The following is a 15,896-nucleotide window of genomic DNA, read 5'->3' as shown; positions in this document are numbered from 1 at the left end:
TGAAAAATCCTTGACTTTAGTCTAAACACTACTGAGCAACAACTGAAAACATCAGTGTTATCAACATTCTTCACATACTGAACTCAAAACATAGCACTGCACCAGCTACTAGGAAGACAGTTAACTCTATCCCAGCCAAACCCAGGACAGTCTTCTAAGGTGATCTTCGGTCAGGCTAGCAGACTTCCCACAACACATGCCATATGCATCCAAAAATCATCACTGTGAGCCCATCAAAATATTAATTCCCTCAAAGCCAGAAGCATCTTTCTGCTCTCAGCAGCTCTTCCATGCCTGCCTTGACAACAGGGTTGGGACCCACTGGATTACCCCAGACTCTGTTCCTCTGAAGCAGAGAGCCTCAGCAGACCTTTTTGTCTTGCCTTTTTATTTTCACTGTGGATCAGAGTCAGGCTGCCCACCTACATGTTTGTTTTCAGGTCAGCAGCACATTGGACTGACTACCAAAACACAAATGTTTCTGAGTAAGTCCTAGATTTTTTTCAGAAAGGAAGTCTAAGCCTGGACTCTCCCCATCAATATACTTACGTGTTTTAAGAGTACTGCCTGGTGGAAATTACTTGGATCCAGCCACCTGGGATATGAGATGGAGTGGTTTCTATTCATACCTTCCATCTTACAACCACTGTATGTTTTCAGTTTGGTTTGTTTTTTTTCCTTCTCTACCGTTCAGCTTCCCTGACTTAAACACTCTCCCTCTTCCTGTGTCCCAACCACACTGGACAACTGTCATCTGCTGGGGAGATAATGAGATAACCTGGGTGAAGCAGAAGCACAGAGAGTACAAAACATCTGTTAATTATGCTCTAGGGCATGTTTAATCCATTTTGCTTTGGCAAATGTTGAAAGAAATTCCTCTAACCAGCAACAACAGCCTTCTGGCACTGTCCTACAGCGAGAGGAACTGAGGAAGGAATGGGCTTAAGGAAAAAAGATTTTGAAAAATCTCAGGACACCTGTTTAGATTTGAGATTTTATTTCTTGCTGTGATGGCAGCAGAGAATGGTAAAGTCTCAAACAGCCACTTTCAGAGTGATGAGGAAGGGGAGAGAAAGCAGCAAAGGCAGAGGGCCCTCTGCGGGTCAGTGTTCAGTGCTGAGGGCACAAGAGGAGTCATGGCTTGAAGTTTCCTCCCCCTCCAGCAAGGGTCCTTCCACTCTTGCTACTTGTCCTCAAGGAAGGTGCACACCTGGAGGAGATCTGAAAACGGAAAGGACAGCAAGTTCAGATCCTGCCTTTAAACACTCCTGTCCCACCAGCACACACCCAGCCACGCCAACAACCTCATCGTGTGGAAAATACATTGTGTGCCACAAAAAAATGCGTATCCTCATTTTGCTTTAAAAAATTAAATGGACAGCTGCAGAAGAAACTGTCCGTGCCTGCGAGGCTAAGAACTGCAATTCACAGACTTCTTCGTGGAGCTGTTACAGTTACCTGATGGATTGCAGGTATTGAGGCTAGCAACTGAAGCATAGTATTGATCTCCGAGGAATTCCTTGTATGTTATTCCATCGCGGAGTTTGACCAGACACTTGGTCAAGTCTTTAAACAGAAGGTCTTTGGTTTGAGACTCAAACATCTTGAACCTGTCTTTCTCGATTCCTTTTGTTCCAAATAGTTTCTGAAATAAAGGCATGAAGAGGTAAGCGTTTGTAAAAAGTAGAAAGCTGGCAAGATTCAGCTTGTACAAGCCTAGCTCTTGGTCCTAGTTCTTCACCATCATCCTGGGGAGCCCCCAGCTAAGCTCCAGAAATTTAGGATTGAATCTTCTGTCCATGTGGTTAGATGAGGGATCTCTCAGTGGTAGGTACAGTCGTGGCATGACTGTCAAAACAATTTTTGTCCATTTTAACGTGTCACTACATGCAGAGCCCATCACCAGATGCTGCCAGCAGGTCCTATGCCTTAGCCATGAGTTGAAAGCAAAAGGAGCTGACTTCCCAAGTGTCAGCAGGCCCTGACGGGGAAGTAACTATTAATGTTTTCAGCGTAAAATCAAACAGAGCTTGTTTAACCTGGTTACATTGACACCAGTCGCTGTATGACCCTGTGTGTTCAGGGAGGCTGCTGTCTTCTCCGGGCTGTGCCTGACCCAGCTGGGTGAGAGACCAGGCACCCCAGAGGAGTTTCTGAAACACACCTACAAGAGCATAGCCCAAGAAGAAGGTGATAGTCTCGCATCACACAAGTATAGTGTGACAATAGCAACCACTACGATCCAGCTGTTACCTAAAGGTGTGTTTGCTAATGTGGCAGAGGAGAAAGAGCAGTTCAGAAGGGATGGAGGAAGGGAGAGGCTAAGGGACAAGGCTGTCACCCCATATCGGTAAGTTAAAATTTTCCATGTTGTGCTGACTTGGTAAACTCAGAGCATCCTTGCTCTAAAAATGCAAACATGCGGCATAAAAACAACCCCAGAACTTTTCTTCCACTGTCAGTACTACTAACCTCTTGTCTCTCCAGCAGCTCACGGACTTTTTTTGCTTTCTCAGGACGTGTGATCACAGCATGGGTAGGAACTTTGGCCAGGTGGCAGTCCCTGTAAGCCATGACATTTGCCCGTTGCCCATCAGTGCACAGCAACTCAAATTCGTCCATTTTCAGACTTTTGGCCCAGTCTTCTTTATTTTTGCCTTTAAAGAAAATAGGTTTGGAGATTCAGAGATCTTGTGTAGCAGAAGAACGTCAGCCTCATGACACCTAAGCAAGGCATTTGTCCCTGCCTGCAAGTGCACTGGCACTTGGAGACCTGGCATGTACAAAGGAGGCTGTAAGTAAAACTCAGGAAAAGTCAATGGGATGAGTCAGACTCTCAGAGCAGGCTGGGAGATTTAGTTACATCCCCTTCCTTGCATTTTTTCCCAAATGGTTGGAAAACTTCAGCCACTGCTTTCAGAAATGTGAACTGAACTTTTAATTTTCAGGCAAGCGGGGAGCTAGAGTGCTGCGCAAAGGTGTCGAGGCAAGAGTCTGTGGTTAAGGGACTGCCTGAATAATTGTGCAGCTGAAATTAAAGGATAGTTAGCAGGGAAGTGTCTCTGCAGAAATGCCTGGGAAGAGCCACTGCGGACAGATGGCACATGCTGACACTTGAATTCTGCTCCTCCTGCAGGAGGGGTGAGACTGACAGGACAAGCTGGTAAAGCTTGCTATTACCCTCTGCTCTGGGAACAAAAATAATGCAGATAGGCGAAGGCAGCCCTGCAGACACCCGTGCAACAGAAAAACTACATACCCTCAGTGTTTTCCTCAACGATGGAATGCTTAATAAAGGCCACATCCCCCCGCTCGACCAGACACCTGGGAAGTAAAAAGAAAGGCAGGTGATGTGGGTGCTTGAATCCCGGCCCTTTCCCACAGATTTGATTCTGGCCTATGTCTTATTTTGTAAAATTAATCTCTGAGGACAGTCAGGTCTAGGAGTCCTACCATGAATATTTTAAAGATATCTGAAACACAGTCTTTTAACACATTCTGGAAAAAAACACGCATCCTTCTCACATGGTAAGTAGCCAATTTATTTTATTGTCAGAAGGAAGCAATTTGGCCAGGTTCAGAATTTGCTTTGCTTTCTGTAATGCCTGCCTGCACATGTTAATAGCTTTGTAAAAACACTAACTGGCACCAAAAGGACTGCAAACCCTGAAGCAGGGTCTCTTTTCTATTAGATGTAAATAAAACAAGAGTCATTCTCTTTTTAAATTCATGCCCAAAATGAATTACTCAGACTTAAGCTGATACTGAGCAGGTATGGGGGAGATGGCAATGAGGCTGATCTTTGGTCTCTGCACTTTTTAGAGGATGGCTCATTTTAAGCAAGCAGCATTTTTAACAGGGGTGTATCAAGTGGCAGCATTGTTTGCAGGTCCCCGTCTTTTAATGCTCCTTATTTGTGGTAAATGTATAGCACTGCTGCCATTGTAGGAGGTCTGACCAAAACACTTGTGTCTCTCCAGGTTTGCCTGGAGGCACCAGGACATTAGTTTTACAGAACAGGGACATTTTGCATCATTTTGCAGAAAGCTGCATAAAGAAAAAACTTATCGCATATGTGTAACATTACAAACATAATATACTTTCAGCAGTGTAATGGAGAAAAAGAGAAGGTCAGCAAATTAGCATCAACATAAGGCTGTACTCCGTATGTGATCTACCCATAACCTCTGTGATTAGCCAAGCGTTTCCACCACTTACCGGAAAGCTCCAGTATATCCATAGTATTTCTCATGGCTGCTGGCGACGCACTTCTCTGGCGGGACCCCTCCTGAGCCCTTGCAGAGTCGACAGAGGCGGGAGTTAGGAGGAGACCCAGGAGCACAGCCCTCGCTGAAGTATTCATCTGAAGGCAGGAAGACGAAAAATTCACTTTTCTTGCACTGAAAAGTTAGGTTTTCTTTTATAATATGTTCTCACGCTGAATTTGTATTAGCGGTCACTAGGAGCTGGAAACAGGCTGTGAGAAGGAGCACGATTCAGTGGACAGCAAATCGCATGCATCCAGTTTTCACTATGAAACTTGTGTCTTGTTATTATCGATAATGAAGGGGGGCCTAAGGCTCAATTGCAATAGGCAACTGCTGCAAACCATTCCCAGTTCACACAGAGCCAGCCCAAGTCTCCACAGCCTTTATGGGTTGGCAGAGTTGCACTTGGCAGCAATGGCAGAGCTCTGGGGGAAGAAGGGACAGTGGGAAAGGCAGGCAGGAGGATGGAGAGGCTGACTGAAATTTACTAACACTAGTATCTTCTTGCAGTTAGAGATTTCCTTTTAATAATTATATGCTTAATTTGCCTTGGTCAATAATATTTCCAAATTATTTTTGTTGGACCGTAATTCTCACCGATTGAAAGTTGGATGTAGAAGTTGATCTTCTGAACAATCTCTAAAGTCCCAGAGCCAATGAAGACTTTTACCCTCTTATTCTCAGGCAGTCAGATCAGTCCCTTTAAGTTTCTTGAACAAAGATCAGTCTCTGCCCCCTGTTCTCAGCCCTTTGCCTCCCTTCTGAGATTCATAAACCCATCCTTTACCCCCACTTCACACCCTGCACAAGCACCGGGCCCCCTATTCCTGGAGCAGCCTGTATTCCCTTTTTGGGAATACCTTTTGGGCTACTGCAAAGGGAAAGGGAGAGATGTGAAAAGAAAGAAAAGCCCTCCAAAGCAGCTGACATGCTGTATCTTACTCTGAAGCGGTCACCAACAGCCTACAACTTTTCTTAGTGAAACCTTAAATAACAGAGTCTTCTCCATTTCCCACCTCCAGGTGGGAATCTTTGAGGCACAAGAAACTTTGAAGATGAAGGATGGGAAAACAATTTTACAAGCAGATTCCCAGCTCGAAAAAACGAATGCAAAACTCAGCTCACCGAAATTGCAGTTCCCTGTCCTGTTGTGAATCAAGCCCATGGGGATGTTCCAGCCAGCAGTTCTCCCAACAGCGGTGTGGCATGACTTTTTGCCCTGCAGATTGTTCCATGTGATATCTCTGTTAGATTTCTTCACAACAGCCACAGCAAAGTAGGATGCTTTCAGAAGATAAAATAGAGATGAATTAAGGACTGACCCGAGGATCTCACCATGCTTCCTTAGGAGAGCATTGGTTCCACTTGGGAGAGGACACCTATGAACAGCGTAGCAGAAATACTTTGCAGTTATAAATTATTTGCCAGGCAGCAACAATGAAGAGTTTGCAGATGTGATGCATCTACTCCCACCATGCCCTTGGGAAATTGTTATCCTTGACATTTCCCCGCCCCACAAAACTCTGACACTTGGGTATGCGAGAAGGCTGTAGCAAGACATACATGATGATTTTTTTATCCCCTCCTGATTTCTTATCCCCTCCTTAGCAAAGGACAAAAACCCTCCCTCCCCTCCCTCTTCCCACTTCTATAAAGGACAATTTCCTAGTGCTACAACCCAGACCCTCCTTTCTCTGTTTGCAGCCCTGGCACTGTTATGGTGTGACTGCACTCCAGACAGCAGCAATTAAGCACAAATCTCTGCTCCTACCATATGCTTTGCCTTGCTATCTGTTTGCAGACCCCAACTTTCCATCTGACTACTAAATTTGTCTCCCAAATTTTTAATATCTGCATTGGACACAGTGGCTCTTTGTGTGGAGACTGGCCATTTGTTCTCCACTCACGACTGCACATATATATTTTTCTACTTGTATCCATCAGGACTGTTTTCTGTCCCTCTGTTGGCAGCAATTACCTGGTTCTCCTTCTGCTTTGCTGCATTGACTGTCATCTGAGGGGTGGGAAAAAGAAGAAGATATTAGATAAAAGATATGGCAAATCCACAAAAGGATCAAGCTCACTAATTTCTGGAGAAACTGAAGTGTTTCACAAAGGATTTTCAGGTACACTTTGAGCATCAGCAGAACAAAGCACAACCTCCGTCCGATCCTCTGAGCTAAAACAACTAGTTTTACTGAGGCTGGTGCTAGAGGACGGGGTCATCATGATTAAAATGAAGAAGAGAGGAGCTGGAGGTCGTTGTGTTCCTGACTGTCAATGCCCACTTTCCCAGGGCTGTTCCACATTTGTGGAAAGATGAGGCATGCAGCGGTAAGCAGAGTTGCCTCAGAGCAACCATGTGTTTTCTGCAGGATGCAGCGCTGAGGCTGCTTTCTCGATTTCAGAATAAAAACAGTGCTTTTGCACTAGTCCCTTCCCCACCACCTGAACCCAGAAGGGCAGCCTGGGCTGTGCTTACCCTCATAGCTTTCTCCCATCACTGGCACCAAGCCACACACACCAGCAGTGTAGACAAAACCTCCGTCTAAGCTGATAGCATCTGCTTCACCTTTCTGCAATAAAAAGGCACAGTGATGAAAGGACACTGTATGTCCCCAGACCGGTGCTTTTCAGAAATAGGGTTGTAAAAGAAGCACTCAATGTAAAGGAGAAGGATGTGGGGACGTGAGAGCCCATCCCTTAGCATATAGACAGACAAAGTCTCACTGATGCAAACAGAGGTGGTTTTGAAATTATCGCTCCTGTGCGCTTTTAAACCACCTCTAGCAGCAGCTCTCGTCCCTAGGCACTCGCAGGCTCAGCTGTGGGTCTGTCCTAGCCTGCTTCCCTGCCACACAGATTTCCTTATCTCCCCTGTCCTTTCAAGTTTCCATTTTGTGCTGTCTTCACGGTACTGACACAACCCTTTGAGCTGCCACCAGCATCCTTGTCTGTGCTATGGAATCACTCCTCTTCTAAGCAGGCAACTGTTTTTCTTTGCATTTTACAAAATCTGTATTTTGCCTTCCTTTTCCAAATAAAAAGTTACGTTGCACCAGAAAATTGCTTTTTATTTAGGAAACCTCAAAAAAGAACACTGACCAAAAAATTTTTCTGAAAAATGTTAATCTGTGAAAAACTAGTCTTCTCTCTGTGATGAGGTTTGTTTCTGCCCACTGGTATTTCTCACAAAGCTCCCAGTATTTTATTTTAAAATCTACCCCACCTCTGCCCCATCTATTCCCAGGCTGAAAGAACCAATGCTGCTCTCCACCTGAAAGGTTCACAGGGAGAAGAAAAGGAAAAAAATCCATACCATGATCTTAATAATGCAGTCGTTGGTGTTGTCTGCCACAGTGCACTCCACCTCCCCGTTGCTCACCACACTCCAGAGGTCACACTTGCTCTTCTCATTCTTGCCTACTGCACACCACCGCGTCTTGTTTTCTCTGCGGTTGGGGTTCAACTGATCTGTAAAAGCAGCAGAGGAAAAACAAGGATAAGCCTACAGCCCTACTGAACAATGAGGCTATGAACAGGCTACTTTCTGAGTGCATGGGACTCAGCCATGAAACCATCTGTACACACCAAGCTGTTGCTGCCCAGTGCAAGACATTTAATAAGCCCTGGGCCAGCATGAATAGAAGGGGTGATTCTTAAGCTGAAGGATGCTCAAAAATCAACTTACAGGCCAGAAAGGAGAATTTCTGCATAACACAAGCCGCTCACGCAGATTTGTGTTAGCTAAAACACTGCAACCACTAAACCACCATGCGTTAATAGTACATAGTGTGGCTGCCTATAATATATTCCGCATTTCTCCAAACCTCATAGCCCAGACAACCATGAGACTAAGACCAGACTGAGCTGGACAAATGCAGCCTAGTTATGTTTCTGTGAAGTAGCATTTGAATAATCTGTTTTGATGCTACATGAAGTCCATGCACACCCTTCTATAAATGCCATAGCAGCTGAGCCTACCACAGAGATCTCTGAGCAACTGTACATTTAAGTGGGTTTTGGAGGTCATTTGTGGGATGTTTGACTCTCAGAAAGCCAGCTAGGACATCAGTAAATGCTCAATGAGTCTAGATGGAAATAAAGGACACTTTTTCCTTCAAGTGGCCAATACTGGACCTGGTGTCCCAGGATGTTCCTTCCTCTTAAGTCCCAGAAATGGCTTTTCTTAGCAGCAGTTTTGACCATGCCCAATCTCTACCACAAGCTGAATAACTGAGCAGTTTTTGCTGTTGTAATTGTGGTGAAGGGACAAGGGGTGGAGTATGTGTAAATTTTCCACCTTTGTCAGTGTGGTGATGATGTTATTTTGACTCTGGAATCAACAAATTCCTTTTATTGATGTAAGTGAAGTTTGTGAAGATTGGGTGATTTTAATGATAATACCTTTCAAAGGAAATATTTTGCAGAGAATACTGTCTGTGTTTGAAAGAATCATGTTCCTTTTGCCTAGACATTTGTTGATCCCATCTCTTCAACACAGCTCACACTGACACAACATTAGTGTTTCATGTCCTGCCTACCTTTCTGAAGGCTCTGGATAGCACTGTAATACTCAAAGCCCAGGTAGAGCTGGGAGTCCATCAGTGGTGGGATACGCTTCAGCTGTACAGCAGAGTCTTTGAAAAGCAAGTCTTTGAGGCCTGGGTCCTTCTTGCCAGGTGGCCCAAAGAGCTGGAAGGTGCTGGTTGTGCCCACACCATATTTCTCCTGCCGCAAGGGAAAAATAATCAGCAAATGACTGTACCAAAGCTCTTGGAAAGCTGGAGAGAGCAAGCAAGAGCCAGAGGACAGAAGAGGGGATGCTAAGGGAAGGAAAGGAGAGCTTGATGATACCTGTGCTTTTGAGAGAAAGTTCCAGATGTCATCAACCTTGCTATCATCTCGAGCCACAACGGCGTGAGCAGGCACCCTGGCCCAGTGACAGGCTTTATAGTTGTCCACAGGCTGACGGGTGCCATCCAGACACAGAAGCTCATACTGATCCTTCTCCTCTGGGGCATTTTCTGGAGGAAGGGAGGAACCATGAGTTGCATCACCACAAAAATAAGACCAAAAAGCCAGTCTGGGGCAGCTTTGTAGTGAATTTATGTCTGCTGAAGCTCGGGGAAGAATTCTTTGCAGACGAGAGGTTGCACACACACCCTTTGCAATGGTAATGGGGTCATCGTGGTCATACAAAGGCAATGCAGATAGAAGAATACATGTGCCTGTGCAAGAGAGATTATCTCTGCCTCTGTCATAACTAATCCAACAGTAAGAGGATTTATGTGGCAGTAGTGCCTGGACATCCAGACACGTACAAATGGCTACAAATACAAATAGATTTACAAACACCATACAAATGGATTGAACATGTCAGGAGCTGCACATGATCTGTGAAGGCCGTAGGTAGCCAATGCCAAGGCTGAAAACAGAGCACAGGTCCGAGATCAGAGAGTTACAGGAGTATTCAGGTGGGAAGGGACCTCTGAAGATCTCTCATCCAAGCCCCTGCTCAAAGCAGGAGACGACCAGGTTGTTCCAGGTAGATCTTGAAAACCTTCAAAGATGGAGAGTGCGCAGCTGTCCTGGGCAACCCATCCCACTGCTTGACTGTCCTCAAGGGGAAAAAATTTCCCCTTGTATCTGGTCCAAACCTCTCGTTTCAGTTTATGATTATTGTTTCTCATCTTTCCACTGTCCACCTCTGTAAAGATCTTGGCTCCACCTTCTTGCTAGCCGTCTTGTAGGTACAAGCAGGCTGCTCTGAGGTCCCCCCAAACCCATCTCTTCCCCAGACTAATCAAGCCCACCCCGCTGAGCATCTCCTCACAGGACAAGTGTCCCTGTCCCATGACCATCTTGGTGGCCCTCCACTGAGTTCACTGCAGGTCCTGGGTGTGGCAGGCTATCTTCTGTCTCCGAGAAGTGCAGAGTTAGTGAACTCTTGCTGTGGGCTGAATGCCCTCCAAAATCCCTCCCAGAGGGATGGGTGAGTGATTACCTACACAATTGCTCACCCTGTGTTTGCTGTGATAACATTACAGCTGGCTCTGAGATATGGCACCAGTGATAATACCACTGAACTTAAGCAGGTTTTCCTTCTTCAAAGAAGAACCTCAAAGAGGAAAAAGTGGACCCCACTATAATCATATTTCTCGATAACAAGGATGACTCAGTCCACAGTGTGCAAAACATGTTTCTAGAGTTGAAAGGAGAAGAGGTTTAAGGCAAACCTGGAGAGGAATGAAAGCCTGCACAGTGTAGACTGGTTGTAGGATCGAGTGGCAGCAAGAGGTTGGACTAGAAAGGAGAGAAACAAGTGATCTTGCAGGCCTACCTTGAACAGTTGTGTGTTTCACAAAAGCCACATCTCCTTTTCCATCTTTCAGACAGCTGCAGGTGGGAAGAACAGAAGAGATGTTAAAAAAACAGACATTGTTGCTCCCTATCTCCTGTTCAGCAAATTACTTTGGGTTTTCCCCCAGAAAAGCTATGCTGGCAGGGAAGAAAATGTAATGGCAGAGAAGTAATGCTCAAAAAACCCAGTTAGACTTAGCACAATGCTAATGCTGTGTATTCTTAAGTCTGTGCAAAACCATACAACCCAGCTGCTTCTCTCATCTCCCACTAGCTGCCTGCCTCTTATTACTAATTGGATCTTTAATTACCAGTCCTCCCAGTTGTTCTATAAATTCAGTCTCCTCAGGACCCCTGATTATAACACAGCCCTCCCTGGTATAACAAAAACTTGCATGTGTCAGGGCTAGAATATTTCCCCAAAGGAAAAATAACTTTCACTCACTGAAAAGCTCCAGAATAGCCAGAATAAGGTGCTGTGCGGGAGCATTTGGTTTTGGAGTCCCCCTTGCACTGACGGCACAGTTTTTGTTCAGTGGTAGCACCAGGCACGCAGCTGGCAGAGAAAAAATTGGCCACCGCTATGGATGAGAAGGACGCAACAGTTAGTCTAACATTCACTTTTACAAGGACCTGGAAGGAGGGGATGCACAAAGAATGTCAATGACTTGACTGCTCTGCGAGCCACCTCTGCACCTCCACAGAAGATCAGGCAACATCACTTTCACTGTACCACCACCCCTGGCTTAACGTCAACCCATTTATCTCGCCATTTCCCACTTCACCTTGCTCGATGGAGGCTGAGTCTTTGCCATCCCACTTGATGTCTCCCCGGTTGAGGAGTGTCCCAATTGGGATGTTCCAGCCAGCGGATCTACCCAGGCCCGTGTGGCAGGAGGTCTTGCCCTGCAAGTTATTTATTGTGAAGCCTGTTCCTTTCTTCACGACGGCCACAGCATAGTAGCTGGTTGTGGAGACTGCAGTGCAAGAAAAAGCAGGAAAGCAATAAAAAAGCAGGACTTAGGAACATTTCAAATCCTGCCAAACTGCTGATTTCAGAGAATAAAGTGCTGCACTTCCAAATAATTATCAACTTTGCTTGAACACTGATGGTCTTCCCACTTTTCTATGGGTGAGTTACACTGCCAATATTGAACCAATGCTGTGTATTACAACTTGTAATGGTAAGTGACCTGAAAATACTATCACATGCAAAATGCTTTGCCACTGAACAGACGTTAGACCTGCCCGTAGTTCTGTAAGGACACTTCAACAAGTCTTTTTGGCAAATCTTCTTTGGCAAGTCTTTTCTCAAATGCCATTGCCCACTGAAGCATACATGTAAGCCTTGCAAGACTGAAATTCCACATTTAGTCTTTAAAATTATACCTAGTGCATCACATGCTATGTATGAATAAAATGACTGAGTTTTAGGGGCGGTAGAGACCACTGTCTTCCTTTTAATATCTGTATTTTCTTAGCTACTACGTTGAGAATGACTCTGCCATGTTGTTTTGATCCTGAATATGGTGTACGAACAGGCTGAACTCCAGGGCAGAGGTCAAAAGAGATTGGGAGCTTTCGACGTGGTGGGATTTCATGAGATGAGGCAGACAAAAATGGGGATATACTATCTGTTTGTCTCCCAAGAGAAAGATGGAAGAGAAAAGGATGGTACAGAGAGTGAGTAGGGATGGAGCAATGGAGCTAACTCTTATCAGAAGGGATTGCTGCAGAGCACTTTTTATGCTTCTCTTCTTTTTTTCTGTGCATTGCCTGCACCTCTTGCCTCAGCCATCTCAACTGGGTGTTCCTCCACAACCACTAATGGCAATGCTCTTGCCTCTTCAATCTATTTTTTTTTGTCTTGAAGACTGCACATGAAGACACACAGGTTATCTGTGCTGTCTATCTCAGTGTTGTACCCACGTAGTTCAAGGTCACTGAAAGCAGAAGATCTCTGGGACCAGCACAATTTTTACGCCATGTTTCAGGAGGACTGTGGTGCTCATGGTGCTCTCCTTCCATGGCCACTGCATCATCACAGGATCAGTGACTTTCATCATGGCTAACATCAAATGGGACACTGGCTCTGCCCTTTTCTATTGCAGTGACTCAATGGCCATGGGTGATGATTCACATTTTTGTGTAATTACCCACTACCCCTTCCTCTCTGGGATCTGGAAGCCAGGGGCAATATCTCGGACACCCAACAGAAATAATATGGGAGCTCTGCATGGAAAGGATGGCCTTTGCACTACCACCTTGTTACCACCACTTGGCTTAAAAATATTGCATGAAAATATACCTCCACTTTGGTCGTGGACCTCAGCAGCAATGGGTTTCAGCTTGTAGGGGGCAAGGCCTGCCTCAAAAACTTGACCACCATCCAAGCTAATGGCATCTGCTTCATTATTCTAAACAACAAAAAGATTTTGGTCAATAAAGAAAGAGCAGGGCACATGAGGGAAAACACTTCCCCAGAGTCTCTCCTGGATCCTTGTGGGTGAGTCCTTCTCTACAGGGGGATCACAGGTAACAACCAGTGACTCAAAGGAAAGCCCAACCTTCTCCAGGCTGCTGAAATATCCTCGGTGCCCAGCACATATATTTGCTGCCCACTCACCGAAATGGCTTTTATGCAGTCAAGGTACGTTGATTTCTGCAGGCAAGTCAATGCAACACCATCTTGTTGCATGAGGTCCCTTAGACTGTTGCATTTGTTCTCTTCTGCTATGGATATTGTGCACCATCTGACACTTGCCTTGGGGGGAGCAGCAAAACACAGAGCTGTAGAGAGAATCAGAAATAGAAAGTCTCAGAGAGGTAGAAGGACACCACGTGAAGAGAAAAAGCATCTTTGTGAATACATGATCTCTGGTTCCCTGCAGTCCTGGCCTCAGGTGATGGCCGGGTGCAGGATCTCCCTTGCACATCTCCTAAGTCATGCAGGAAGGCTGTTTCTTTCTTGCCTGATGTGTGCACCTTCAGGAACATCTGGGAGGATCATTCCTGTCCCTAGGTAAAGGATGTCCTGTACAGCATCGTGACTCAAGCAGCCTGAGATCATGGCAACATCCAGAGGAGTAGGAGAACAAATCCACACACTTCAATAGAAATCAGACTCAAGACTTTGCAAAAACGGAGAGAAAAGGCAGTCCACTGAAGCAGTATCTTTGCAGATAACCCCAGAGGGAGAGCAGCTCTGACCTGGCCAGACTATATTCAGTATATTGCCACACATTAGCTCCTTGGCAGTTAGATAGTCTGATATATTTAACCGTTTCTTTATATCTCACCTCCTACACTGCACCCAGTAACAGATGCCATACTACCTCCACAGTCCTCTCTCCTAAGAGTCCCCCGACCAGTAAATGCAGATGACTGGCTGCTCTGGGAGACCACAGCAAAGCAAAGACCTCAGGTGGACACAGACTCATGCCTCCTTCAGCAACCTAAACACCAGGAATGCTGGAAACTTGCAGTTAAAGTAAGTGGGCAGCCTGTGCTGCACACTTCACCTTATCTCTGCCCCTTCCTGGCAGAGCGGCTGTATGCAGAGCTTGCTCCCTCCAAACCCTTGATGGCACATTTCATTCAAACATCTCTAGATTAACCTGTGCTGTTTCCATTTTCTCTTTCACCTCTGAAATATTCTCTCTTACTTGATTTTTGAGCAATAACCCTGCCAGCAGACACCTCCCCTCCTCCCAGTGCAGGTGCTGAATTTGGCCAAAGGGAGAATCCTTAGCCTTAATTCCATTGCCACCATCTACATTTTTCAAGTCTTGGCTGCACAAAAGCATGGTCACCTTAATCTAGTGCTGGCAACCATTCTGCCCTGAGCAGAGGCTGGATGAGGATCTCCTGAGGGTGTCAGCCCAGCTGTTCTGGTGAACATTGGGAAGGCAACAGGAGCCCGAGTGCCACGGTCTCTGTTGCAGAGCTTTTGGGCAACCTCTTGGCTCCTTCTGTGCAAGGGGGGAGGAGGGACTTTTCACTGTTAACAAGACATCATTGCATGCTAGTACTCAGCAGAGGTGCTCGAGGACTTTCTGATGCCAGCAGCACAGGGAACCCTTCCCACCAGAGGACATTAATCACCACCACACTTTATGGGGGATTGGAAGAGACCCTCTGCCTACTTCGAGAAGGGGATCCCTCTTTCCCTTTCCAGGCAGCAGTCCCCAGGTCAGGTGCAGACGGCAGCAATCTTCTTGCCGTGGCTACCTGCCTATTGCCTGCCAAAACTGTGAGCAGAGAGAGAGGAGAGAAATAATTGCTTCAAGCAAAGCCAGCTCTGCAGAGGCACAATTTAGGCATAAAATTACACAGGATCCTGAGCAAAGTGCAGCTGCAGCAGCAGGATGGAGCAGCACAGGAGCAGAGGGAGGAGCATGGTGAGTCTTTAGTTATTTAACTTCTATTTTATTGTCACTGCCTTCAGGTTTAATGCAACACACATGCAGGCTTGACATGGAGGTCTTGTTCCAGCTTCTCCCCCTCCTCAGCTGAACCCCTGCTCCTTTCCCGGCACAGTAGCTTGCCGGAGGATGATTTTTCTCTTCAGCCCATGGCAGCAGGCATGCGGAGCCTCTCCCGAGCCGTCCCCTCCCTCGCAGTGGGTGCCGAGCATCCCTCCTCCTTGCCAGCTGGGTGCTCAGCAGCTTGCTGTGGGGAGCCACAGACCTCCCTCCAGCATCCATGGGCTGACCCAAGGAAAAAGCTGCTGTCATTAATGCTTAAAACACCATCCTTGTCGACAGATCCACAGCTGCCAAAGCAAGCATCACTTTATGTCCTGGCTTTTACTTAATAGCTGCCTGGGTCTGGCATGTGCTGCAGCTCAGCCAGCCTTGTCTAGGGGGAAAGCCTGGGGTCCTGGGAGGTTTTGACTCTTCCTTTCCCCAAAAACTGCTTTCAGGAGACACTTACCCACTATCCCGAAGGACAGCACAGTAGAGAGTACCAGTTTCATACTTGAGCAGGGAGTCAGGTGCCAAGGAGGGGTTGCAGCAGCCTTGGTCACAGACTGTCCCCTCCAAGTCTGTGATGGCTTTGGAGCCTCTTTCTCCCCCTTTTATAGAGGAACAGCCCTGGCTGTGTTTGCAAAAGCAATGACCTAACACTGTTTGTCCTTCCTTGTTTCTCAATAGCTCCTAAATCGCCCCCCTCCCTGGATCAGCCCATTTTTAGGAAGCCGTTCACTTTGGCACTGAACCCCTCCGCAGGCAGGAGTCATAGCAGGGCAAGGTGCTTTTCATT

The 15,896-nt window shown here is 46.2% G+C and overlaps 1 protein-coding gene across 1 annotated transcript; it reads right to left on the bottom strand.

The window, feature by feature from the left end:
• Nucleotides 1-980: 980 nt before the first annotated feature.
• Nucleotides 981-15,701, bottom strand: TF (transferrin). The gene is made up of 17 exons (XM_049802868.1): nucleotides 15,567-15,701; nucleotides 13,258-13,421; nucleotides 12,940-13,048; nucleotides 11,417-11,608; nucleotides 11,077-11,212; nucleotides 10,612-10,667; nucleotides 9,126-9,295; nucleotides 8,813-8,999; nucleotides 7,588-7,742; nucleotides 6,751-6,844; nucleotides 6,247-6,282; nucleotides 5,394-5,552; nucleotides 4,219-4,363; nucleotides 3,260-3,324; nucleotides 2,473-2,657; nucleotides 1,459-1,645; nucleotides 981-1,221 (listed from the first exon to the last, which is right to left on the bottom strand). Exons 1-17 carry the CDS (start codon nucleotides 15,607-15,609, stop codon nucleotides 1,184-1,186), a joined length of 2,121 nt encoding a protein of 706 aa, XP_049658825.1. The 5' UTR covers nucleotides 15,610-15,701; the 3' UTR covers nucleotides 981-1,183.
• Nucleotides 15,702-15,896: the final 195 nt, after the last annotated feature.

This window comes from Accipiter gentilis, chromosome 6 (genome assembly GCF_929443795.1).
Source record: "Accipiter gentilis chromosome 6, bAccGen1.1, whole genome shotgun sequence".
In the NCBI taxonomy this organism is placed as follows: Eukaryota; Metazoa; Chordata; class Aves; order Accipitriformes; family Accipitridae; genus Astur; species Astur gentilis.
The sequence above is the reverse complement of the archived record's forward strand: the minus strand, read 5'-3'. Positions and strand labels throughout refer to the sequence as shown.